General features: G+C 35.1%; 1 protein-coding gene across 10 annotated transcripts in view; it reads left to right on the top strand.

Annotated features, from left to right (window-relative positions):
• The window catches only part of DGKB (diacylglycerol kinase beta), a 381,383-nt gene that overhangs the window by 121,856 nt on the left and 232,707 nt on the right, over positions 1-26,820 (top strand). For all 10 annotated transcript variants that reach the window (XM_032110604.1, XM_032110600.1, XM_032110590.1 and 7 more), the window contains 9 exons: positions 7,024-7,177; positions 8,999-9,034; positions 10,395-10,535; positions 12,314-12,363; positions 13,694-13,768; positions 14,269-14,388; positions 23,581-23,698; positions 26,436-26,524; positions 26,605-26,721. In XM_032110604.1, coding sequence (XP_031966495.1) covers positions 7,024-7,177; positions 8,999-9,034; positions 10,395-10,535; positions 12,314-12,363; positions 13,694-13,768; positions 14,269-14,388; positions 23,581-23,698; positions 26,436-26,524; positions 26,605-26,721 — 900 coding nt within the window. The remainder of the gene's footprint in view (positions 1-7,023; positions 7,178-8,998; positions 9,035-10,394; positions 10,536-12,313; positions 12,364-13,693; positions 13,769-14,268; positions 14,389-23,580; positions 23,699-26,435; positions 26,525-26,604; positions 26,722-26,820) is intronic.

Raw genomic sequence — 26,820 nt, forward strand, 5'->3', positions numbered from 1 at the left:
TTCTTTATAACTCAAAGAAACCTCCTTTTGTCTGCTCCATCACCATTTTCCATAATATGGTGTCAGGCAGCTGTCCGAGTAGGTTGCCTACAGATGTGGTTGAAATCTCTGAGTTGAAATCTGGGGTCTGTAGCTCAATCTCAGCTTTCTTCCCCACCCAACACATAGTTACCCAGTGATGCATCCTTGATAGCAGAGATGCAAAGGAGACAGGGTTGTAAACAAGTTTGGAGGAAAGACTGATATTTCCACTTGTCTTGCATGGCCCAGATGTTACCTCCACACAAACTCAGTCTATACACAAATGGCATTGCCCTCTCTTTCTTTCCAGACTTTTGTTTTAAGTAAAATAGGTGCTGCATGGTATTATCTTTTGCAGTTGCTGCTTTTTATCCATATAGCTAGTGATGCTTTAGTTTTATATTTTCATATTTTACAAAATGCATAAGGCATAACAGAGTTCCGTGATAAACTTTTATTGTATTCTGTTATTCTAAAAATAGTGTTATGAGGATAATTCTTGGCCTAATTATTTTTGTTTCATCCTGGTTCTTAAAGGGCTATTTGAGTGAAGGAATTTTCTCCAAAATAATGGGAGTTGGCAGAGCAAATCCTAATTTGCTTCCTTGTGAAGTGAAGGATGCCATAAGCCATAACCTTCAGAAAAATTTCCACCACAACACATTGGTTGGGCATGGGTTCTTTAACAAGAACAATTCAGTTGAAACTACAGATCTGGGCAAATCTCTCTATATTTGCTTAGTCGGACATCATGGCAGGAATGTTCTCGTAGTATGTGGATATGTGGAAATAAAGACAGATTAGTCTGCTTTGTTTCACTAATGAAAACTGCTTCTTCTGTTTTTAATCATAAAAAAGTGTACAGTGAGTTATTTGCACTGATGGAATTTTTTGTATGTAATCTTTTCATGTCATTTACATTAAAAACCCCACAACTGATAGATTTTTTGGACTAATGCATACATCCCTAAATTTAATTGTAAAATATATGCAGGATGTGAGATGACATGTTATAGTCCCAGAGGCACTGAAGTACCTCACTATAATTGCTGTTCACTGCTTAATTTAGAATTAATATATGGTAGTATGTATAGATGAATATGTATTTTTAGATATGCAATACATATATTTGTTCTGTTTCTTCTAGCATAGGCGTGGATCCTGAATGGGTTATTTGCTCTCTGAGTAAAGATAGCATCCAACTCTGTTATGACAATTTAAAAAAGAGAAGAAATAAAAACTTGTCTCATCTATTTTCTTTAAAATTCACCTAAGCATCTTACATTTTTCCATGTGTCCAGAAGTACTGCCTTAACAGCGGAAACATTTTGGCCTCTTTTTTCATACATCTCTGTGAGTGCATGTTCAGATCACCTCATTCATAGGAGTTTATCAGTAATTTGTTCAGTCACATTTTACAAATAAATATTTAAAAATTTTGTTGGCATAGGCATACAGAAACCTTCTTTTTTCCCTCAGTGACTCTTCAGCTCTTTCTTGATACTTGGATGCTCTTTTGAGAAAGAGACACAGGTTTGAATTTCCTCAGGCAAATGGGAAATCAGCCAAGGTGACTTCCACAGGCGAGTTGTCTTTACCAGGAGATTTTTTTTCCCCCACAAGAGGGAAAATCTGTTACTTTTTCTGTGCTTTCAGAAGGAAGTGGTGGTCTCAGTTGCACTTGGTGCATAGCACATTTTTTGTTTTTGTAGATGATTCAATTTTTTTGTGAACGTATAAACTGAGAACCTTCTTCTCTGTGGCCAGTCAGTGACGTAGACCTCATTGTAAGCTTTGGTCTGTTTCTTCTTTATCAGTTTGGAAGGAGCGTAGAGGGAAAAAACTCCCAATACTTATGGAATAAATGCTTGTTGGAAGTGTAGGGCTAGGATTTTAATTTTGAAATTTTGTGGGTGGTTAATTAAAGGTTATGGATTTTCCCTGACAATTTATCGTGTAGGAAAAGATGCACATTTTTAATATCCCTATGCATTGAGTCATAGGGAGTCCAGTTCTATGTTTGCTTTCAGAAAAGATGAAAATTGTTTAATAGTTTGCACGTTTTACTTGCTAAAAATAATTTTAAAGTTAAATTTCTCCAGTGTTGCTTATGTCTTCTGTTCCTTCTCCTTTCCTTTTCTCCAAGGTGGATATATAATTTTAAATTTTTTTTCTTAATTTCAGGTATTTGGAAACATCAATAAAATCTATAAGTAGGAACTAACTACTTCTAAAAATATAATACAATTATTTTATATTAATTTTATGGTTTAAATTAGCTGAAACTCAGTGGTGGTTTTAAATGTGTACTTCTCTGGACTTATATCAAAATCTTTCATTACCAAATGAAATTTTATTACCCAGTAATACAGAAGTCTTATTTTGTAAAGTTTCTTTTTGTAAAACATAAGAAAAGGAGTTCCAGTAAACTTGGTGAGTCAGTTTGACATATAAAAATAGAAATTCAATTTTATATGATTAGTATAAAACCCTTTATTTTTCTGTGACCTACAGGCAAGGATTTTGGTACCCTTTTTATTAGAGTCAAAGCTAAAACTGCACAGATTTTTTTCTTCTTTTAGACTCTCTCAGAAGATTTAGGCCAAATTATTTGAAAATTCTTTCATGTTTTTCTGATTCAACTGTGTCATATTTTATCTCTTTGTTATGTTGAAAATTTTCCTGAAATCCCTGAATTTGTGATCATAGTCTCTCTATGCCCTGATAATCTCTTGTGAAATAGAATGAATTAATTTATGTGCCAGGCTAATTGTTGTCAGTTTGGTGCATCCTCTCACGCTCTCATCCCCTCACTTGGGAAACGTCATGGAAAATGCCTTTGAAATGCTAAATCCTTCTTTCTCAGGTTCATTTAAATTCAGCTGGAGCTTCTGGAAGGCAAGCAACTGTTGAAAATTAAGCAATTAGCCTGCATGCTTAAGAAAACCACATCCACCATTATGGTTTATATATTATTCTGATGTTATTGATTTGAACTGTTTAATTAATGTTTGAGAATTCATTAGCATAAATAAATTATTTGCAAGCCATACCAAAATTCTCTGAACTTTTCATTTGAGAAATTCTGATAATGACACTGAGATTTAAAAGGAAGATCAAGCATGATACATTTTAAGGTGGAAAATGATTGTTCTCTGCTTTCCTTTTTTTTGCCCTTTTGCTTACCAAAACATTGTACAATACATTTGAAAAGTGACTGGGGTTGGGGGAAAATGCTGGTAATTAAAGGAAGGGTAGTTCCTTGCTGCAGCATTTCCCTGTTTCAGAATGGTAAAGCTCAATGTGGAAAAAAGAAAAATTGTGTATAATTGCATAATAGAGAAATGACTATAATATTGTGTGTTGTTTCCTCTATTGTGAAAGTAGATTTAAATTAAGCTGAGCAAATGTTTTTCATCTTTAAGTGCTCTGTTCTAAGTGAACCATACTCTGCTTGGTGAGAATGCTCTAACACCTCTGTCTTCTACAGTGCTCCTCTCAGGATTTCTTTTAAGAAATTCTTTCATTTTTCTATAAGTTATGTATATTACAATGAAAGAGAGATGATAGAGAAGGGACTGAAAGCAATTTCAAAGTGAGCCTGGTTTTAAAAGATCACTCTTTTTCATTGTGAAACGTGATGGATGATCTGAACTACTCCTAGATCTGCCATATTCTAGCTTAGTTCTGTTATTTACTGTATATACATTTACAAAAACAAATATCCAGAAATGACTATACTATTTTAGATCTCACTTCTAATAGGATAATGTACACCAATTATGTTAGATCCTCTAGAATGTTTTTCAGCTATGGAGTATTAGAATCACAGATTTTGGGGTTTTAGGCAAGAACCTAATCACAGGGCTCTACACAGAGATCTCCCATAGGCAGGACTAGTTTTACACATTCTTTGCATACAGCATGTGGTTTTGCATCTGCATTTTAAACATTTGCATCTGCCATTTTAAACATTTCTGATGTGTATTCAAGTCATTTGCCAACTCCTGACTAACTTTCGTTATAATTCCAAAGCTCTTGGATGTGGAACATCCAAACTCTGGTTGTATGAATATTGCTGCTTCCCTGGGGGAATACAGGTCACAGAGCATGCTAGAACAGAGGATAAAGCACTTTCAGCTGAACAAATCTGGCTGTAGAACAACCTTTAGAACAACCACACACTTTCTGTTGTCCTTTGCTGAGCTACTGTGATTGGTGGCAGTCAAGATGTCAAATATAAATAAATGGACATGGCAGCCAAGTCATGTGTTACTTTAGTATCTCTTGCCTTTTCTTAAGGTTTGGAGCATGTGTTGGTGGATGCTGGCTTAAATGATAGTCTGACCCTCTTTACAAAATATTGAAAAGTTTGAACATCTTTGAGAATGAGTCTTCAGGAAGAAAAAAGTACATAATTTCGATCTTATTTATTTATCCAATTCTCTACACAGATATAATTCTGAACCCAGAAGTGGAAAAAATGTAGCCTTAGGGATTTAGTTAGTGCTGACAGCTTGAAGGACCAATGCCACTCAGCAGTTTAAAAATCTAAGGTGGCTCTGAACTCAAAGAATATTTTTTTGCAATATATACATAAAATCCACAGACAAGGTAAATAAAGATTAATGTAATGCAAAGATATTTTATATGTCCATCCATAAACCTTAGTTTAAATGGAGTTATGACTTGGGTTTAGTTTCCTTTTACACTTAGCTGGGTTTTTTTGTGCATATCATTTAGTGAAATAGCTAAGACACATTTCATTAATGCACAATTTAACAAAGCAATTTCACATTGTGTAAAGTCAGTTGATTTAGTGATTAATGTGTTTGTTATGCTTGCAGATAAAAAATGCAGTTATATAGTGTATATTAGTGTAACTAATTACTGGTTTACTTGGATGCTGAGACAAACCCTTTTGCTATTGTGATTCATAGTTTATAAACAGTGAACTAGATGTCAGTGGTTTTATCAGAGAGAAAAAATGTTAAGTTTGTAGCACGAATGAAACAGTGTATGATTTGCCAAAGTAAAAGCACGTGGCTGAAACTGTCTGATGACATAAAGATAGCAAGTCCATGTCCAAGGTGATTATTTCTGTTTTACACCCATCTTGAGCATTGTGTGCAATTTTTTTGGTCTCTGCTATTTTTGTCTTCAAGAGGTGAGAGTGTTATTGCTTTCGCTGCACTTCTTTCTCAAATGAGATGTTCTGTATTAGAAGCTCAGCAGAGAGACCATCATGCCAATCTTGCATTCCTAATAATAATAATAATAATGACTTGCACAAGAGCAGTCAGATTTTGCAATTTGTGTTGTTGGTGCCTCATAAGGATAATGATACACATTTGAAATATTACCGTTCAGCAGTTAGGTCTTGATCTTAATGGGAAACACCTAATTTAATGTGCACATAAAATTTTAATGTCTCATAAATACATTGAAAAAGTAAAAGTCAAAGAAGTCAGGGGAAGAGAAGTCTCTGCTCCTAAGTCTTAAAATTATATTAAAATAATAGCAAAAATTATTTATACTGACAGTTTGCAAATTCACTGAGGCGTTTTGAAAATTCAGTTTTGATTTTCTTTTTTCTGGCATGGTTTCCAACTGATTCTTGGTAGCGTTTTCTCTCCTTCCACATTCACTATGATGATCTAAAGGAGTTGCACTAGAGTTTTCTTCGGAGAAACGTAGTCTTCCTGAAGCACGGGGAAATTTCTCAAAATCAGTTTTGTGGTATCATGTGGCTTTATCCCTTAATTATTTAATGATGACAAGTTGCTGTTCTGTTTGATCTATAAACAAGGTAACACTATGTTTTTTCAGATTAATAATTGATAAGCCGTTTTAAAATCACATGTGTAATGAGCAGCATCAGTGATAAATATGCAGTTGTGTCAATATGTTTCAGTATACCTTTATCTTCATTCTCGATTAGCAGGATAAAATGGGATCATAATGCTTTGCATTGCTGTGATCCCATTGCAGCCTACACCTTCCTTGAGGGGGAGGTGCTGAAATCTCCCTGGTGACCAGCAACAGGATATGAGGAAATGGAATGAAGTTGCATCAGGGGAAGTTCAGATCAGACATCAGGAAAAGGCTCTTCACTGAGAGGGCCGTTGGTCAGTGGAAGAGGCGTCCCAGGGCACAGCTTGGTCCTGGCACCAAGAGCCACTCAAGGAGTCTGGCACTCAAGGAGCATTTGGATGATGTTCTTGGTTATATGGTTTAGTTTCAGGTAGTCTTGTGAGGAGCAGGGAATTGAACTTAATGTTCCTTATGTATTCCTTCCGACTTGAGATAATCAATGATTCATTTTATTACTTGAAGCAGACAATGCTGTTTTAACAGAAGATATCATCACTGGAATTTTATTAATTGGCTCTTACCTTGCTGGCAAAAGCAAAATCAAATTAAACTAAGTGACAATTGTTTTGAATCAACAATTTTTGGTGTTTTCCTCTCTAAGTAATGCTGCATGTCTAAGCACTCTCATTTGACTCTTCAAACCTATTTGAGACAGGGAGATTAGTAACTCTTTGGCAAAGCATGTTGCCACCTAGGAAAAGACAGGAGGCCGTCAATTCCCTGAATTAGGCATCCAAAAATCCCCTGCTTTTTGTCTGCCTAATAATAGGAAAAGCTAAGACATGCTAAGTACATCCCTAGGAGCTCTGTAGGCGCCTTTGGTTGCTAATGAAGAAATTTGAGAGCACGGAACCTGATTTCAGGGTCCTGATATAAGTGCTCAGAATTCACTTGGGTCTGTTTTATACTGTGCTCTGAGGTATTGCAGCAATACTGTGAATTTTCAAAGTAATACTTAATTCAATAATCACTTTCAAGAATAGGTGTGCCAGTCTGTATCTTCAGAAATCAGTATATTCAAATACAGTACAAAGTTTTTGTCAACAGGCTATTATTTGATGGATTAGTATGAATATTTTTTTACAAAGCATTCAAAAATTTTTCTTGTTTTCTTCCCCTTCACTGCAGACAATTGATTTAGAGGGGTTCAAGCTGTTCATGAAGACTTTTCTGGAGGCAGAGTTACCAGATGATTTCGTTGAACATCTTTTTACATCATTTAGGAACAAAATCTCTCACTGCAGCCCATTAATAAAAAACAAACCACAGCACCTTTCTGGAGGTAAGTAATAAAATCAGTAATATAAGAGCTAAAGGTTCCCTCACTCTGCTGTTTTACTTCTAATAGCTGTAAATATGGAATTCTAAACTACACGTGGAGGGATTTTTGTTCTGGTGTTTGTGAAATTAGAGAAACTAACTCAACCATGATAGGAAAAACTGTGAAAAGGAATGGAAATTAAGTGGTTGTGTCTTTTTAATTCACAATAATGATGCAGCTGAGACACCAAGTGGACATTCTTTGTCATGTTAATGCTAATCAGATTGCTATGGTTACGTGGTCTTGTTGCCTACTCTCCTGTATAAACACTTAGAAACCTTCAAGCTTCATGCAGGAGGCTCCTGCTGGTGCTCAACTGTTTCTGTGCCAGTTGCTGCTGTTTCTCTTAACTGTCTAGGTGTGATTTTCTTGTTATTAATCCTACATACTTAGCAGCTACTGATATTTTAAATGTTGGGTAAGTGTTAATATATCCCTAAAAGTGATTTTAAGTTCAGGGAAAATGGCATGCAAAATAGTTTTAAAAACTGTCAACTACAAAATTTTATAAAACCTTGCTAAAGAAATTTATGGTTACTTTATGGTTAGCTTGAAATACTTGGTTTAGTACTTCAGCAGTTTGGGAAGTCTATCAAAATCCAGTACCTAAAATCAGAAGCTGGACTAATTTATTGAGGTAGTCTCAAATGCGTAGACAAGGTACCAAACGGTTTCATGTGCTTATTCCGCTTAACTTTTCATTGACCTTTTCATCATGATTTCATCAATGACCAGCATCAGCAATAGACATGAACCACTCACCAAAATTTGTAGCTACTTTTTGCCTGATAATTCCAATAACAGCTGCCATTTAACGGTGCATGTTTATTTATTTTTCTGTGTTTTTCACATATATTTTCTGATTACTATTGTTTAAAAAAATCATCTTTTATGACTCTGGTACTGTATATTTATGGTTTTGACGCTTCATCTGTAGGAGTGACAGCAACTGATTTTAGGTCATTGTCAGATTTATAGCTAAATTCTGCCCTGTATAGTCTGTACTCAACTTTCTTCACTTGCACTGTAGTTCTCTCTCTATATTATATATTAATATAATCAAATCTATTTTATATATTTTATTCTTATGTGTGGTAAAATTATAAAAATGGTAATTATTATAACATCTTTATTAAGGTTGGTGCTGTCATTATTTTTGTTGTTTAAAATGAATGTTAAGTTTCTTACTCTAATGTTGCCTCCTAAAATTTTTTTCTCCCACACTAACTTTTCCCAGTTTGTAATGAGTTTTCATCTTTTTCTGTAACTAAGGACTTCAGAAATAATATAATGTAATATGAGCTTCCATATGTGTTTAGCATAATACCAGAAGGACTGTTTGATAAATTGTTATATACAAAACGTGTTCAGAGAGGCAATTCAGTTCACCTCATGCAAGAATTGTTTGGGCTTGAAATTTGGTTTTATATTTTAATTAAATTTCATTATTTAAACTAAATGTTTAATCCTGATAAATTGTAACATTTAAAGGGAAAAACTGTGCATTGGTACATTTTGATGTGCAAATGGAGATTATGGAAACACTTTTTTTTGGGTATCTAGTAAATTTTAAATGTTACCAGTATTGAAAAAAACCCTGACTGTACTGGAAAATAACTTTGTCAGAAATATTTGACATTCTTCTGGAAAATGGAAGGGTAAATGAGAGCTAGAGAAAATGACAAGGAAAGTTTTAGGGTTCATCAATCTGTCAGCTATGTGTTTGTTTTTCACTTAGTCTCTTTCTGTCCACTCATGTCCGTTTATAAATTGTATTTTCAGTTAAGGTGTCTGAAGAGAGATGGAAGCAGATGCCAGGTAAGCAGCAGGACTGGAAGTCATCTGTAAGTCAGAACATTGCAGCCAACCCTTCCCAGCTCTGATTAAGAAGTAATAATTTAACCTTGCAGCTGATGATAGGTTAAAAGATACCTTAAAATTTGTATTTCTTTTCATTTGGATTTCAGGACTATTTATTTTTGAGAAGAGCTATCCGAGGTTTTATAATCCTTTTTATTCTGGGAAAAAGATTTACATAAGACTGAAATATGAACTGTTTGTGTAAGTCGTGTGATTAAAGCTAGCATTTAACTGAATAGAATATTATAATGCCTTAGTTTTAATGACACTTAACTGACATGCAAGCTCATTAAATAGAACATTGCCTTATTAAATATTTTTATTCATTTAAATATTTACTTTTAATGTTTATTTGCCTGAAACCATGAAAATGAACTTGATTCCAAGATATGTTTTTTGCCTGCCAGTTTTCTCTTATTTACCTATTTTTATTGTTTTAACGTGTAATTCATAGCATGTAGACCTACCTTTTAAAATATAGGCTTTTGAAGATGTGTCCAGATTGCAGTGAAGTTTTTCAAGCTAAATTTAGGGGGAGAGGGGACAACCCTCAGTCAGTGAGAAAAGTAAAAAACTTGTAAAGAAAGTTTTGTTACTTCTTTCTCTGTGTTCTTCCCATTTTTCCCCATTTTGGTCCTGTAGATTCCAGTAATATCATCAGGTCTGGTGATACTAATGTCCTGAAACAGAAAGTTTGGCAATTTTGAAACTTTAATTCCAAGTGGTACGCTGGAACAGCTATTAATCACAATGTCTGAGCAATTATTATGACTATTATTTAAATTCTATCTTTATTTTCTCAGTAGTCTGTTACTGAGACTTCTCTGTGTTAAATATGTGCTGCACTGACACATCTGGCAGTGTTTTTGGGATAACAATACACTTGGGTATTATAAGAGTTTTCATTTACACTAAAACATCTTCCATTAGCGTAGTTGTTTTCAATCTATAAATTAGATGAAGCTTCTACAAGCACAAGGAAGTGGATGCAGAGTTGGGTAGGGATTGTTTTTAATACTTAGCATCTAGTATGGTAGAATAAAAATTTTCACCAAATTCTTTTGTAGTCAAATGAAATCAGATCAACACAAATTAAAAAAAGGTCATGCCATTCCTGTATCTGGGTGGGGTTTTTTTTTGGATAGTTAATTTTAATTCTACCTTTGCTGGATAAACTATGAACATGAATTGTTTTAAACTTTAAATTAAGAAGTAATCTGAGATTCACATAAAACAGAGACGAATGCATGCAAGAATTGTTTTCATTTTCTGCTTATATCATATGTTCAGGCTAACAAAGGCTATGGGTTGTTTCCAGGTCTGAGGCTTAACAAGGGTACCTCTACATCCAGACCTCCTACTCCTGCCAACTCACATTTACCAGACATGATCCAGCTAAAAGATATTGTTTGCTATTTGTCACTGCTAGAAAGAGGAAGACCTGAAGACAAGCTAGAATGTATGTATGTTCTTTTTTAATTTTAAATATTTATTTCCATAAGTCATCAAATATTCTGTTTCTGAATTTAAGAACCAGTTTTGAGCAGATGGATTATAAAAATATGGTTCTGGGTGACCCTTATTGCAGAAATGATCTTTTATTCTTGCTAATGATGAGATTTTAAACTAAATTTGTTCTATCTAGCACTTGGTAAGATGGGGAGTAAGGATTATACATTCTGTAGTTACAGTAATCCTCTCTATACTGTCATCTCTTGATTAGTATCAGGTCTGAGAAAAACAAAATATACTGAGTATACTTAGAGATATTTAGATGGGTGAATAACCTGTACTAAACATCCCAATTCAAACAAAGAATAGTTGCTAATATAGGCTGCGGGCTCTATAATATTACTAAATAGTGAAAAGCCAGTTAGGATCCAAGTCGGCATCACTATTGGGAAGGAATGTTGGACATAGGAAGCTAGAAATTACTTGTTTGGTTGTTTGTTTTTTTTTTTCTTTAATTAGGAGCATGAGTCATGAAGGTGCAACACCACTACCTTTTAAAACAAACAAACAAACAAACATAAAAACCCCTGTGAGTTTGATTTATAAACTGGAGGAAAAAAAAGAAGAAAACCTGTTTCCTTATTGTGGAATTTTAGAAGCCAGATTTTCATGTGGCATGAATCATATAGTCCTTATTGAGATCAAATATACTTCAATATACATAACTGGTGTGTTTATAACAGATCTGCGGGATCAGGCTTTCATATGGAAAGTAAATATTCAGTATGATAGAATGTGCAAACAGTAGGCTGCTTCTGCCAGAATAAGAAATCCATACAAGGTTACATGTTGCTGAAGTTTCTTGATGTTTTGTTACCTGTAGTTAGCTTACGGTGGCAACTTTGTACTGCAAGGTCACAGCAAATCCCCCAAGCGCCCCAAATTTGGTAATGCTGTTTTGGTAACATAGGATTAAAACGTGAGAATGTACGTGTGAATGGTCATTCAGAACACAAGCAGAGAAAAACGAAGATCCAAGGACTGAATTTAACTTACAGTGTTATAACTGCTGCATGGTAGCAAGTTGTGCAAGCCTTATGGGAGCTCTGAGGAGCTTGATGCACAAACCATGGCATGAAATGGAGATCAGTTGCCTCCCCTGGTGTCAGCAATTGGTACAAGGGAAAGGAGGAGAGACAGAGGAGCAGATGGTAATTCTAGTAGGGGGATTTTCCATGAACTTCCTGCAACAGGAGCTGCATGGGTGAACGACTATGTTCTATATGATTCAGGAGCGAGAGAGCATGATCTAATATGTGTATGGTACTTAAGTATTTTGTGTATTGAAGGTCAATTGCATTTGATGCATGTAATTCTGGGCATGATTATTTTATGGGTTTATTTACTTCTTTGTCATACAGAGTTGAAATATACCACATATTGTAGCTTTTTAGTATATAAACTTCAGCTTGTACTGCACCATGGTGTGCAGACTTTCCTGTTGATTTCAGTTGAATTCTCATTATAAATTAATGGTATTATTTAACTCTGTCTGAATTTGAAAGCAGTAGATCCTGTGGCTGTAATGCAAATTCTAAATGCAATTTGTTTGTTGGGTCTACGGCTAGTCTGATCATTAAATGAAAATGTTAATATTTGTCTTTTCTTTGAAACTCATGCTTAGTTGTTTTGTGTTTTGGTTTGGAGTTGGTTTTATTTATGAAAAAGAGAGGTATTTGTTATGTATTCTAACTGAGTTGCCTTCTCTTTTTGTTTTCTTTTCAGTTATGTTTCGCTTGTATGATACAGATGGGAATGGATACCTGGACAGTTCGGTAATGTTTTCATGTATTGCATTGTAAGAGTATGTAAACATGGCAAAACTATGCAAAACTACATTAATTCAAATCAAGTTTATATTTACCTTGAATTATTAGAAGCAGTATAAAATATAGTCGATAAAAATTAATTCATTTGAAAAGTAATGCTTGAGTTTTCTTTTCCAATAAGAAATAATGCTTCTACAACTATATAAATTTTCAGTTGCTGACACTGCTGTCATGGAGTCCTGCTCTATAGTCTTCTGATTTTTAATCATATTACTGTAGGGGACACATTAATATGATTCCAATAATTCTAGTATGCTGCTGGGACATGTGTATGAAAGCAGAATTTGTAAAGATTTCATTAAAAAGGGTAAGCGTGAGAGTCACACAGTGGATTTATGTGGAGAGATGTCATAACTTCCATGTTGTTATTAAGAATGGAGGAACAATATTAAGGGCAAAGTTTTGAGGAGTAGACCAACCAAGTGCTTGAAGGAAAGTCAGAGAGATGGAAATAATTTTGAAAGATGTAACTATTTTTTTTTCTGATAGCTAACAGAAACAAGTGTTTTATTTGCAGTGTTCTTTTTTAACTTTTCTTTGGGTTTTTTTTCCACCTTCTTTTGTATCTACTGGTATTTGCAAGACAGCATAGAGTGCATTGGTAAGGAAGAGAAGATGATTGCCATAAACTGCAGGGAAATAGGGAAGCTAAATTATATATGGGTATAAAGCAAATACAGCACCATAATTTTAGGCAATACCGAATTTGAGTTAGGTAACTAGATACAACTGAGAATTCAGAATGGTTCTAGATAAGCATTTGAGCATGTTTACAAAGCAAAAGTGTATATATGAATATAGAAAAGCCCTAGTGATACATTATCAAGGGAAATTGCAATACTGTAGTGGTAAGAAAATAAATCTGTAGTAGTTTACAGAATCCACTTTATGTCTTATTTCTATTAGAAGGTTGTGATTTATATTTGTTAGAGTGATGGAATTTAAAGACATTACATGATTGTATCACAGGGTGGAAATCAGATCATGAAAACATGGGTGCTTGAAAGATAACAAAGAAGGAAGTATCTATGACTACTTTCAATTACTTTGATTGTGGGGCTGTATATCACCTCCCTGAATGCTTTGTAGTCCATGCAGGATGTTTTACTAGTAAGCAGACTCACTTGAGAATAGATTCCAAAGTGAAGTACATTTCATCAGTTTCGTTGATGAAATAGTGCCACTGGATGCAATATAGTTGAATTATTAGTTGCTTGCAGTAGAATTTTTCTTTATAACCCTACATTAAATATAATACTTTTTCATTCATTTCTAGGAGCTGGAAAATATCATTGCTCAAATGATGCATGTTGCAGAATACCTTGAATGGGATATTACTGAATTAAGTCCAGTAAGTATCCATTTATCACAAATTTTTTATGTTGCTAGAGACAGCTGTCAAAATTTTGTGATATTTCATACTCACGTGGGATTCTATAGGTGAGTATGGTAGAAATGAGAATAGTCTGTGTTCCATGATGGCACTGTGAATTAGCACTTTTAACAGTATTTTGCTGGTTAAATCTGATCCATGAAACGTTCAATAAATGTAATAATTAACTTTTATAACACAACCAGTTTGTCTCTGAAAATTTCTTAAGAGTGAGTGCACAAAGGACACAACTTGGTTTGGGACCTTTAGGTGTTAATAAAATGTAAATAGGAATATGACACTTCCTTTTCTGAACTGTCCACACTCATTTTACTACAGCTACCATGCAAATAATATTTTTCTTTTTTTTGTATGAGAGAATTGGAGATCTGCACATGTCCTAACAAGCTGCTATATTAGAATATAATAATAATAATAATAATAAATTATAACTTAGGAAATTTTTCATTGAACTGTAGATTCTTCATGAAATGATGGAAGAAATTGACTATGATCATGATGGTACTGTTTCTCTAGAAGAGTGGATCCAAGGGGGAATGACAACAATCCCACTCCTGGTCCTTCTTGGGTTAGAAAATGTAAGTATTAAATAATAGTGTCCGGTTTCCGCTTGCATATTGACTGTGGCCTTCTGGTTAGTTTCTCTGTGCCCTGAATGAAGAATGACTTTACTCCTCTTTACTATGGCTGAATGACATGCAAAGAATGAAAGTGTCTTCAGTGTCAGAGAGACACTGGCAAGTTTGAAGCACCACCTAATAAGCTGGCTCTGGAGCTGGAAGTTGTAAAAAGGGGAATAATTTTCCCTGCTAACAACATGCTGTTAATTCCTAGCCGCGGTATTATCTGTTAAGAGTGTTTTACTGCCCATGTGTATGTTACAGCTGGCTTAGAGCAGTGTCTAGGCTTCTCAGCATGGTACTGGGTTGTGTGGCCTAACTGTACTGAGTCACAGAGCAATCCAGGCTGGAAAGAACTTCTGGGGGTCTTCTGTTCCAGTCCCTAATTAAAGGCAGTGCCACAGATTGAATTATCCAGGGCCCTGTCAAGCCTGAATAATTCCAGTGAGGTGGATTCTACCAGTTCTGTTGGCAAACTTTCCCCGTGTTAATTGTTCTCAAGGGAAAGAGCTTTTGTGCAGATGGAATTTCTTCTGCAGCAATTATTGCTGCCTCTTGTCCTGTCATGATACATCCCTGCGAAGATCTTCCATCTCTGTAACTACGTTAATAAAGTATAGTAAGAAGCAATATCAAAGGGAACACTTACAGCAAAGGATAGAGTATTGTGAAAGATGAGCTTATGTTCTCTACATTTGCAACATCACATTAAAGATAATACAGATGTAATATGATCAATTTTGTACCAGTTCAACACAGTTGTTCTAAGATTGGCATGCTGTCAGTGCCACCTGCTGTCCTGTATTTGAGCTAATTTTGAACTCATGTATCAAAACACAGGTTTCAAATGCTTTTCTGCTATTGGAAAGAAAGCCTTTTCATCTCATCTTTTCTTAAGTAATTTTCACATATTGAATATAATAAATAATATTTATTTTCTGCATTTAGTGCTATGGCTTGAACTAAATCTAGACTGCTGTAGTTGCTCTGTGCTATTTTATTTGCACAAAGAATGCTCAGATTGATACTTTGTGCAGGGAAATATGTAACAAACCAGTTTGTTGAACAGAAGAATTATGTCTTGCAAAATCTTATTTATTAAACTACAAGTAAAAAGTCTGAATTGAAGATAACTTTCATTGTGTCTGGATCATTGTAGTACTACTTCCCTAATTCTATATGTGAGACTGAGTAAGAAAAATGTCAAATTACTTCCCTGTCATCAAACAAGAGATCTTTGTCAGGATGAGTTCCATTATTTCCACAGAATTACTCTAAAGAACGGGCAGCAAATGCTCTCAAGTGAGCAGTATAGCAGATTTTCAGCACAGATTTTCTTTTATGACACATAGTATAGGTGGTCTGGGAGTACTTTTCTGTGTCTACATTTTGTTCTTTCTAAATTTGAAACTCCTTAAATTATGGCATAAATTAATGCAGATCATTCTGTAGAGTTTATTTTCATATTAAAGCAAAAGCTGTTGGAAAGAAGCTATGTTATCAAACATTTTATCATTTTGAGTATTTTTACTAGTTATTAGATATTTATCTTGCTGCACATAGCTTTACTATGAAAATACTAAAAATACATAGTGATCAAAATTCTGCAGCCTGTTATCAGCACAGGTCTGTGTTTCTGCCATCAAGAGTATTCCTAGTATTTGATGCATTTAATAGACATAAATGCTGAGTTGTGGAAAAAATATTATAATAGCATGCAAAATATCTGTATTATACATAAGTATTGTTTATGTGACGTCCATTACCTACATATGAGCTGATTTGCTAGTAATTTGCTAGTGATTTACTAGGATATGATTTTTGATGATGAACTCTTTAAAATGGCTCCTATTTTTCTTTTTATGTTTAAATCTGCTTAATTTTTTAAACCATCACATAATATTTAGAGAAAAACAAAATTTTTATATTTTTCATTAAACCATCAAAAATGTACTACTTCCATTTGTATATAGTTTGAATAAAAGTGTATTTTAGGACACATCCCTGTGAAGATCATTGAAAAGTGAAATCAATAAAGATAAACTCTAATGCCTGTCTGTTATTTAGTGGAAACTGATAGCATGATTTTGATGGTTTTGCTGCATCTAATGTGTTATCCAAACTCTTCATTCCAGTGCATCAATCCCGTTAGTGGGATGCTGTTATTTCTTTTGCATGCCGTTGTTAGATTTTGCAAACCTAGCTTCCCAGGTCTCTGCTTTTTGGGTGTCTATCTCTCTCCTTTTAGTTATGGTAATGAAAAGTAAGATAAGAATCTTTTGGACTCACTAATAAAATAAAAAAGTGCTGTGATATCTTAAGGTTTTCCTCAAGCTGATTAGTATGCGAAAATAAGGGGCATAACCTACTGGATTATGCTGCTTAGACATGTCCAAGTAATCTTCATATGTTGAAAATCAGAGGGAAAAAAACAACAACAAGACCACCTCCCACCCCCCCCTCCAAACCTCAAAGCAAAACCACAAAAAACCCCAAACAAAACCCACAAACAAAGAACCCACCAACCAAACTATTCTGTCACTTCTTTTAAGTGTTGGTTCTATGCTGAAGTTGGCAATGACAAAATTTTAAATCCAAGAGATCAAGTTCAGAGCTGGTCTAGTATGATGATGACAAAGTATTGTCACTATAGTTTATTTAAATAAATTATGATACCAGTGAAATGTTTAATTTGTTTTGGGTTGGGGTCCATTAACACTATATACTTAACTGTTTATAGAGCTTGTAGGAAGGATAGAAGATTCTCAGCTGGTCTAATTTGTTATGCTGATATCAGTGAAGCTATGATAATTTATTTCAGATGCAGATTTGTCATAGTACTTTTAGAATTCAGCTACATTGTTTGTACTTAATCTTTAGCTTCCTGTAATAGCTATACAGAAAGGTCAGATATCATGTAAAAGTTCCATATTACATTTAAAGACTTTCAATCAGTTTTTATTACATAGTGTATTAGATGATTTAGTCAGAATAATTGCAAAAAAGAAAGGACCATTTAAGTGAAGTATGGAACTATATTTTTTAAAAATAAAAGAATAAGCAAGTCAGTGTTATGAGCAGTGGGGTTGAGATAGCCTAACCTCTCACAGGTTTCTGGCCTTTGCCCTCTGACCTCATCAGTAATCCCCTTCTGAAAGAGATAAGAGTGTTAGGCTGTTACTACAAGTATTTGCCAGCCACCTATTATCAAGTCAAAGAAGTAACAAGGAAATCTGCCTGATTTCCTTCTGCTCACTCTCTCTCTCTCTCTCTCTCTGCATCTCCCCCCCACCCCCACCCCCCATACCTTTTTCCTAGACTTTCATGAAATTTCTACTGCCCTTCAAATTTATTTGAATTTACTAAACTAATTTAAAAGTTGCTGGCACAGTTTGGAGTCATGAAGATAATAGGAGAAAGAGCATAAAAAGGTCTAATTTCCCTAGGAAATCAACCTTAATATCCAGTTTGTTTTATCTTGCTGGGTTTTATGTTCTGTTTCCTCCTAAGATTTGATTTTGGAGTTGTTTTGAAGGTAGACTTTAGAAATACAGAGTTCTATCTCTGAGAATGTTCCAGGATAGAAACCATGTATTTGATTTTCTGGTGCTTTTGAAAGCAGTTGATGTTCTAAACAAACAATTTGGGTACAAGATAAGGAATTTAAATAAGAATTAATTGGTTCTTTTTCTATAGGGGTTCTGAGATAGATACACATACTACTTGGCAATTTGTTTTAGAAGAAAAGATCTTGGAATTGTATACATGTATACATTATATTGTATAAATATATTACATGTATTATAATCCATTTGTATTGGGTGACTACCTTTTTTTCCAATTAGCAGTGTCTAAATGTGTTCTATATGGCATCTACTAAAACCTTTGTTGTTAAGACAAAGTAATTCTTACTGCCATGTTTAGTTGTTCCAGTTTCATGGAATTTTGTTTTGTAGAAATTCTCTCATGTAAAGTGAGAATTTCATGAAGAAAAAGAAAATGTTAAGTATAGAGGAAATTGTTATTTGTGTGGTCTAAGTTTTAGTAATAAATGTACAAGGTAGTTTTTTGCTGAGTGTCACACTTCAGTCTGGAGTTTTCACAGTCCTCATCAACTTTCCATATTTATTTTTGCATTTTAAGCTAATAGTTAGTCTCCCACCCAAACACAGATTGGACAGATACATCCCTGCAGTACTCCTGATTTCTTTGGGAAGTGGTCTATTGCACATTAGTGACCACTAGGCTTTTTATTCTACTTCTGCATAGTAGAAACCTTTGAAGTTTCTGACCTTTTTATTTGCTTCTGCCTTAATTTAAGTAGATTAACATTGTAAGAGAAGAGAAGAGTGACCTCATTGACTCTGCTAGCATCACGTAAAATTTCTTTTGTAATCTGTGCAAAAAAGGCCTCTTAATGATGGGTTTTGTTAGCCATTAGCATTATACTCTGGTCTTTGGTAGGTGGTGTGCAATATTATTCCACCATGATTTGATAGAAGCACTTGATTTCTCTTTTAAAATAATTACATGCCAGATATTTGGTCTCACTTTTCCTGTCACAAATGATTACTATCACCTCTGTCAGTGAGATTGCACAAAAAGGAAGTGTAAACTGGAAGTTGATAAATGCTAGTGTTTAAAGAAATCCTGTGTTTTAGGGAAGTATTTTATTCCTCTCTACTGGCCACTAGATGTCACAGTTGCACTGTACCTGGTACTGTACAGTTGCTGAAAAGCTGCCCTAAAGTGAGAGAAAAGTTGAAAACCAGTAAATAGTTCATAGTCATCAATAATTTGAAATCAGGCCAATATGCCTTTCTTTTAAATCACTAATTGTAATTTTCAACCCAGTTCACCATTTAAGTCAAGGTAAATTTTGATGGAACAAACTTTTGTGTTGAATTGTGACTATATTTAAACAAATCATAAGGAAATACTCTTAAAATGTTACTTTGGATCCTCAAGCAGCAAATATTATGCAAATGCACTCAAATTATTTCAAAAGCAACATTTGAAACTCTTTTGATTAAATGTGGCGTGGAATGTTTCAGTGGGAGTCCATGCTTGGGAATACTGCTTCTCATGTTGTATATTACATTACTGTTGCCATACTTTTTGAGCTGTGAGTATGTTGAAATGGAACCGAGCTAGAGACTCGCAAGCATTTACAAGTCTGGAGTGGGATCTGTCCTACCATGAGTGAGCCCTTCAGGCTGAAGCTTGAAATGACTGCTTAACACCTGGGCAGTTTCATAGACTTCTATTTCTTTTGTTCAGAGAGGAAGAAGGGCAATCAGGCCTTCTGTTGTCCTGAGTGACATTTCTGCAAGTCCTCTCTGAAGTGTGGCAGGTGAGTTTTCTAGAAGGCCGAAGTTCCGGTGCACCATATGCTATTTCCATACAAACAGGGGGCAAACTCGAGCCCTCTGAACTGCAGCTCACTCCCTTTGTGCCGGCTCGTTCCCGGCTGGAGGCAGGTTCCCCGTAAGGGACAGGAGGAGCTGCTCGGGCGGTCTGGTTTGCCGGCACGGCCCGCAGAGGGCGCGGTGTCCCCGCTGTGGGAGGCTGCGGCGGCGGGAGCCGCTGCCGGAGCGCTGCTCGTCCCTCCCTGACCGCGCCGCCGACTCCCGTGCGGGGCTGGCTCCCGCTTCCTTGCGGGAAGTTCGCAAACGCCTTTCCTTACTGCAGTCCCGCTTTTCCTTTTGTCTCTAGGTTGAAAAAAGCCCAGGAAAAGTCAGGAGTAACTAACCTCTTCTGTGAATAAGGTGTTAAATAAATGGTATTTCATGCAGGTATACAGATTTACCATTATTTACAATTTAATTTCTGCATCATCGAAGTCTCTGCAGATGACAGATGGTTACAGATTTTGGACAGGGAAACTTAATACTGTGGCTACTTATGAAGCTTTTAAAAACTTTTTAATTTTCCCTCTTGTGGTCCTTTTTTTGTTTCTGGACAACTGCATGGATGAAGGCTGTGGAAGATTTTTGTTTTGTTTTGCTTTCTCAAACACACACATACACACAAAATGTCTCTGAAATTAGAAGTGAGGAGCCCTCCCAAATAGTATGTCCCGTGAGTCAGGTTACTCCCTCTCCACTTGACCAAGAACAGACTTAAAACCCTTTCTTCCCAAAGGAAATTGAACTAAACAAAACATGATATGAATTCTTTGCTGAGAGCAAACCAAAGGAGTATAGAGTGTAACTATATTTGTTTTAAAAGGAGATGCTGCATATTTTAATGGAAACTCTTCTCACCTTCCCACTGACTGAACAATACCTAAAAATCAGTAATAAAATTGTCTTATACAAGTCAAGTAAATATTTTTAAAATAAGTGGAAACAAAAGTAATCAGTAAAAGAATAACGACTACTCCACAACATCCTTCTCACTTGGATGCTCTTTATTGACTCTTCTCATAGAAAAAACTGAACATTCTGGTATTTTAGACACTCTGTAGCTATTGGAAGAGGGCATGTTTTCTGGGATCAAAATTTATCAGTGATTTCATTACCTTTTTTAAGTCTCAAAATCTTGAAGATCTCTTTGTCTGCCTTTATACACAAATATCTGAAAAGCTGATATAAGTTAATATTAAAGCAGGTTAGGGATGTGTAGCTAAAGTCTGTGATAGCATAAAATTTTCCACTAATTCTAAGGTTGTCTCTTTTATCGTTGACTTGCTTTTTAAGGTCAGGTAGTTTTGGCAATCAAATCCATGGTGGCAGGGTCAGGACCACAAGTCAAGAGAACTGTTGTTAACAAAACAAATGTTACTATTGTCATTATGTTTTAAAGTCTGTGTATGACATATGGAGGCTTGATTTTCAGTGATGTGTATAATGAAGTGAGGAAGAGATTTTTACTGTACCTGCCCTGCTTTGAGATCTTCTTAATGTCTATTTGTTTTTAAACTCTTTCTCAGGATATGGAAGCAAAATGAGTTAATGTCAGTAAATGCACTGATGTGTCAGAATTGTGGATTTTATTCATACTTAAAGACTTGCATTGAGGTGGCTTTGTTTCATATTATGTCTTTTTTTTTCTCTTGGCAGTGTTTTAAAAAGTTATGTGCATGCATAATCATATGCAGCACTTTATTGCTTATTTTTAGCAGTGCACAAGAGCAAAAATTTAATTTGCTCTTTTCCAAAAGTGCATTGTGTTTATGTAATGGATTTGCATCAGTTGCAGTCTGTAACACAGCTAAGTGTTTTAATTGGCAGAACACCCACATCAAGACTTGTTTGTTTTTCTGATAAGGAAAATGCCAGCTAAGTTAGACCATATGTTCTGTTCAAATAAGAAGCGACATATTCACATGTAATGGTCATTCTTTAAAAATAAAATGAAAAAGTAACACAAAATTAATATGGAAGAGGGGCAATTTTGTGCACAATTATGCATTTCTGTTAATTTTCATAACCAGCAACTATTTTGCTGAGGAAGGCTGGTCAGCTCACATTTTAAGTGCTTATGGTTTATGACTGTATCTGCTGATGACCTGAGTGATGTTAAAATTGAAGTGTACATTGTTTGCTGTTTTTTCTCAGAAGGGTTTACATGGTCTTTGTTGTCTAGTGAATAATTGCTTCTTTCAGAAGGCTTGAAATTCACATACTATATTGTAGTTTAACAATTCTTTTAAAAAGTGTGGAATATGGTAGTAAGATGGGAAGAAAAATAGAAGTTAGAGAGCTGTGTTTAATGAAATACATCCTCTTCAGCTGCCAGTCATGAAGGAGCTTGACAGGCTTCTAGTGCTTCACAGCTGCAGAATCTATTTCTGCTTCTTCAGGGGAAATTGGAAAACTTCCACACTCTTTGCCAGTGAGAATCCCACATTAGGCATCTGCTGTGCTTTTTCTGCAGAAAGGGGACCCTGACATTGCCCAGCTGTCAGAGATGGCATTTGAACTCCTGCTGATAAGATTGGGGGAGCTATTACTTATACTCTGATCCTGATACCTCACTGGAGAAAAAAAAAAATAATAATATTTTAACTGGCTTCAGTCCTTTTTGTTTCTAGGTTACTTGTAGGAAATATTCAAAGTTGTGTCCCAGCTTAGACCCAGCTTTGAGCCAAACATTCTTAATTTCTCAGAGTGCTGCTTTTGCGTAAGGATGTTTCTTTTTGCCCACAAGGATGACGACGTCTTCATCATACTTGACTTCTATTAACTTCTAACTCCTAGAACAGAGCAATACTGATTTTTAAGGACGTAACTCATACAGTATATGCTAATATAGAACAAAACTAAGTTTTTATTAAAACTTATGCTCACAAACTTACATTGACTATTCTCATCAGTGAAAACCATCATACTGTTGAAATTTTAGCCAGGAATATTGTGTATGCATGATGCCAAAGTAATAGTACTTTGATGTGAGAAATCAGAAACTGGATAAGAACCAGCTGTTGATGTGTTTTCTGAGAAACAGAGCTGGGTGTGACTTCCTTTAGCTATGTGGCAATTTCTTTTTGGCAATGACACGACCAAGAAGACTACAGAGTTTCGGCAATACACAAGGAAGCAGCCCATTTGCAGGTGATGGACCTTAACTGCCTGTGTTCCATTGGATGTTATATTGGGTAAAAGATAATTATTATTTTTTTTAATCAAGTGATATTACGTTAGCTTCATCTAGTTTTTTGGAAGAGTTATTGTGGTGTGGTTAGTTTTCCTGTTTTACATATGTTGATGTATGTACCTAATTCTGGCAGTCATTAAAAATATGTGTGGTTTTAGAAAACTCTTTCTATTCTTTGTTTTAGAGAGTTTTATCTTCTGACCTGCAGCACCTTTATTGTTAGGATTAGTCTAGGAAAAAAGTAATTTCAATATTAGTTGTAATTTAATATCACACTAGATACATTGTGTTGCAGTGACGACAGCAGCCTGGTGGCTTTTTCTGAGTTGTTTTTGAAACATATGGATGTCTCTGAGTTTCTGAAGAATTTTTTTATTATACCATTGCCTGTGTATTTAGAATGATTATGCTGTGATCTGGTGCAGAGTCTTAAATGAAGTAACAGCTTGTCTTTTATGTTCTTGAGTCAATCTCCAATTTTTATGGGCACTTATATATTCCAGTGTTTATTTTATTAAGTGAAATCTGTTTCTCTTATGTCCTGTGCAGAATGTGAAAGATGATGGGCAGCATGTATGGAGATTGAAACATTTCAACAAGCCTGCCTACTGTAATCTTTGTTTGAACATGCTAATCGGAGTAGGCAAGCAAGGTCTCTGCTGTTCTTGTGAGTATAAGCATTTCAGTGTCCATTTGCTTACATGTCTATTGCTAGAAATGTTGTTCTTGCCACGTAACAGAGATCTAGTAGCTTCCTATTACAAAACCATTGCCACCGCAGTAGTGGCTCCCCCTTCTCTTCTCTGCTTGAGTGTCCAAGGTTCTTCTTTTAATTTTTCAGAATATTTGGCTTTGAAATATGTTGTTTGAGGGAGTTTTCTTCTTTCTAAGGATTATCACTGTTAGTTCCCTTTGGAGTCTATTGCTCCTTTTTTCTTTACTATTGTATTTTTAAATTTTCTGTTAGTAAATATCGAGCTTAAGTTTTAACTTTCTACTTTTGTTATTTCTATTGTTTTTATTAATGATTTTGCAATAGGTATCAGCTTGACAAACATGTAAGTCCCATGTTTGTTGATTCAAATTTTGCACAGAATTACTGTTTTGTTAATTTTGAAGGTGAAAATCCCTGTTTCCCAGAAATCAAGTTTCTGTAATGGTTCTGAAGTTTTCTGTAATTACTTGTTTTGTAGTCATAAATCTCAATCCACATATTAACTGATCATAGATTTTAAGAAAAGGAACGCAGAAAAGCTACTGCATCTAATTTGCCCTTCATTAGGCAATTAGATGCAGTTACTACCTTTCAATTCCTTGAGCTGGATCTATGTATTTTCTGTGATAATCTGTTTGACCACCTCATAACATGTCGCCTGGGAAACCAAGGCTTGCTGAAAGATACCTCGTCTCCATTTGAAAGTTTCCAGAAACAGATGATCCATATCTTTCTTTTGTGGTGTGTTCCAATGATTAATCATCTTTTTTTTTAAGACCTATTTTCTGATTTGAATATGTCTTGTAGATGGTTCCAGTGACTGGTTCATGTTATGCCCTGCTTCATTAGTTTAATGATATCTTTAGTACACAACTGTCTTCTTGTCATGATGGTACCGAGTCACCCTCCATTTTTCTTTTTTGGTAAAATAATCGGTTTCTTAGTGTAAATGACTTTCACCATTTTTGGTATGAAAGATAGCCCCTCACAGCTGATGAGGACCTTTCTGCCTGTACAGTTCTACTGATTTAATTTGAGGTTAGTCTGAATGAATGAGAGTTTTGAATTGACCATTTCTGTCCTCTGGGGGCCGCAGACCCCTCTAAAATATAATTCGTATGTAAATCCTTGTATGCATTTTCATGTCTCATAATTTCATTCACCATACTATGAAATGGAAAAAATACATTAATTAAAATTCAAACAAATTGAAATTGCATAACTTGAGATTAATAAATGCTGATGACAATAACTGGAATATATATATAAAATACTGATTTGACTATTAGATCTCGAAATGTTACATTCTTTAAGATTCTTTTTTGTCAGACTGTTATTGTGAAGAAATAAGACCCATATATGTTGGAAAGAGAGTTCTATTGAGCAAATAATGTAGATCACCTTCTTTAGTAGTTATCAGAAATGGGTAGGCTGGTTACATAAACTGTCCCAAAAAAGACCAGCCTTGCAAGAGCTGTATTTTTTTTCTGCTGCAGTGTATCTTTTGAGTATGTATTTGTTATCATGGTTGGCATTTATTTTGTGATAACGATGGTCTCAGAGTATCTGAAGAACATGTTCCTTTCAGTTACTTCATGCAGCAAGAAGCATGAGTCTACTTGCAAAACTATTTCACTATTTCCTTGTTTAGCTAAGCTTTTTCTCCAGTATATTTTCAAAGCATTGCTATAGATTTCATTATTTGCATTTTAGATTGTGTGGGAGGAAAAAAAAAAGGGGGAACCACAGGGGTCCTCACCATCCCTCCATGGTCCAATCAACAATGTTACTCCCTGCAGTTTGTCTGATTAATGGCTGCGCCTCCCACTGGGTTTGTGTAATAGGTGCAAGCAAGGTGTTTAGAAGTACTTTGTGCTTAATTGCTCTCGAGGTCAAAAGCCTGAGACATATACCATGCAGGGAGAAATTCATTCTCAGTTTTTAATAGTTGACTCTTTTGAATGCAGGCATAAGCTGTAGCATTATTTCCTCATCTTGGCACAGTTGTATCATTGAAGTCAGGAGAGCTTTGCACTGTACCCTGACATTTGTATGTTTTCCAAATGCAGCTAGCATGATCTTTACAGACCTGGTCAGCAATAGTAGTTACCTAAAACTGGTGCTGGAAGGCTAAGGGGAAAATAAAGCTTCTCAGGAGTTGGTATTTTGTAAAACAAGAGTTAAAGTTATGGTGATTACATGGAATGCATGAAAACAATTCCTATTCAAAAATGGACTAATCAGCCATTTCAGTTTTATAAATCAATGGGAGGAACAGCATAAATTCATTGGCTTTTATTTTTGTGCTTGCCAGCTGCTCTCATGCCTATAGTTTGTAAAATATATATTTCTTCCTACTAGCAAATGACACCAAACCATTTGGCAGTCACCAATTTGTCTTTAAGATTTTTGTCATTTGGGAGTTATTGTGAAAAAATTTAGTGAGGTCTGATTTAATTAAGCATTTCCTGTTATGCAATGATAGTGCATTCTTAGATTTCTCACTTGCATAATATTTCCTGTTCTAATTGGCCTTTTGTACTCCATGGAAAAAGCAGTCTAGTTTGAGTTTTCATTGACTGATTGGATTGATTATTTAGAGATGACATGCTGGTAATGTTATTTGTTTCATAGAAATGTAGGCAGAAACACCATTGCCTCAACATCTAATAATGTGTCTTTTTTTCAGTTTGCAAGTATACAGTCCATGAACGCTGTGTCTCAAGAGCTCCTGCATCTTGCATCAAAACATATGTGAAGTCTAAAAAGAATACTGATGTAAGTTTGGGGTAGCATTAACTTTGCCATGTACCTGTTAATTTAGTAACTCTATGCATATCCACATTTTTCTTTTGCAGGTAATGCACCATTTCTGGGTAGAAGGAAACTGTCCAACAAAATGTGATAAGTGTCACAAAACTATAAAGTGTTACCAAGGCTTGACTGGACTTCACTGTGTTTGGTGTCAGATTACAGTGAGTATACTACAGTAAAACCTTTCATGCAGGTTAGGGAGATAAAACTCATGGAATGTCATTCTGTAGCCTCATAATCTGGAATGTCTCATTCAATTT

This window comes from Corvus moneduloides, chromosome 1 (assembly GCF_009650955.1).
Source record: "Corvus moneduloides isolate bCorMon1 chromosome 1, bCorMon1.pri, whole genome shotgun sequence".
In the NCBI taxonomy this organism is placed as follows: Eukaryota; Metazoa; Chordata; class Aves; order Passeriformes; family Corvidae; genus Corvus; species Corvus moneduloides.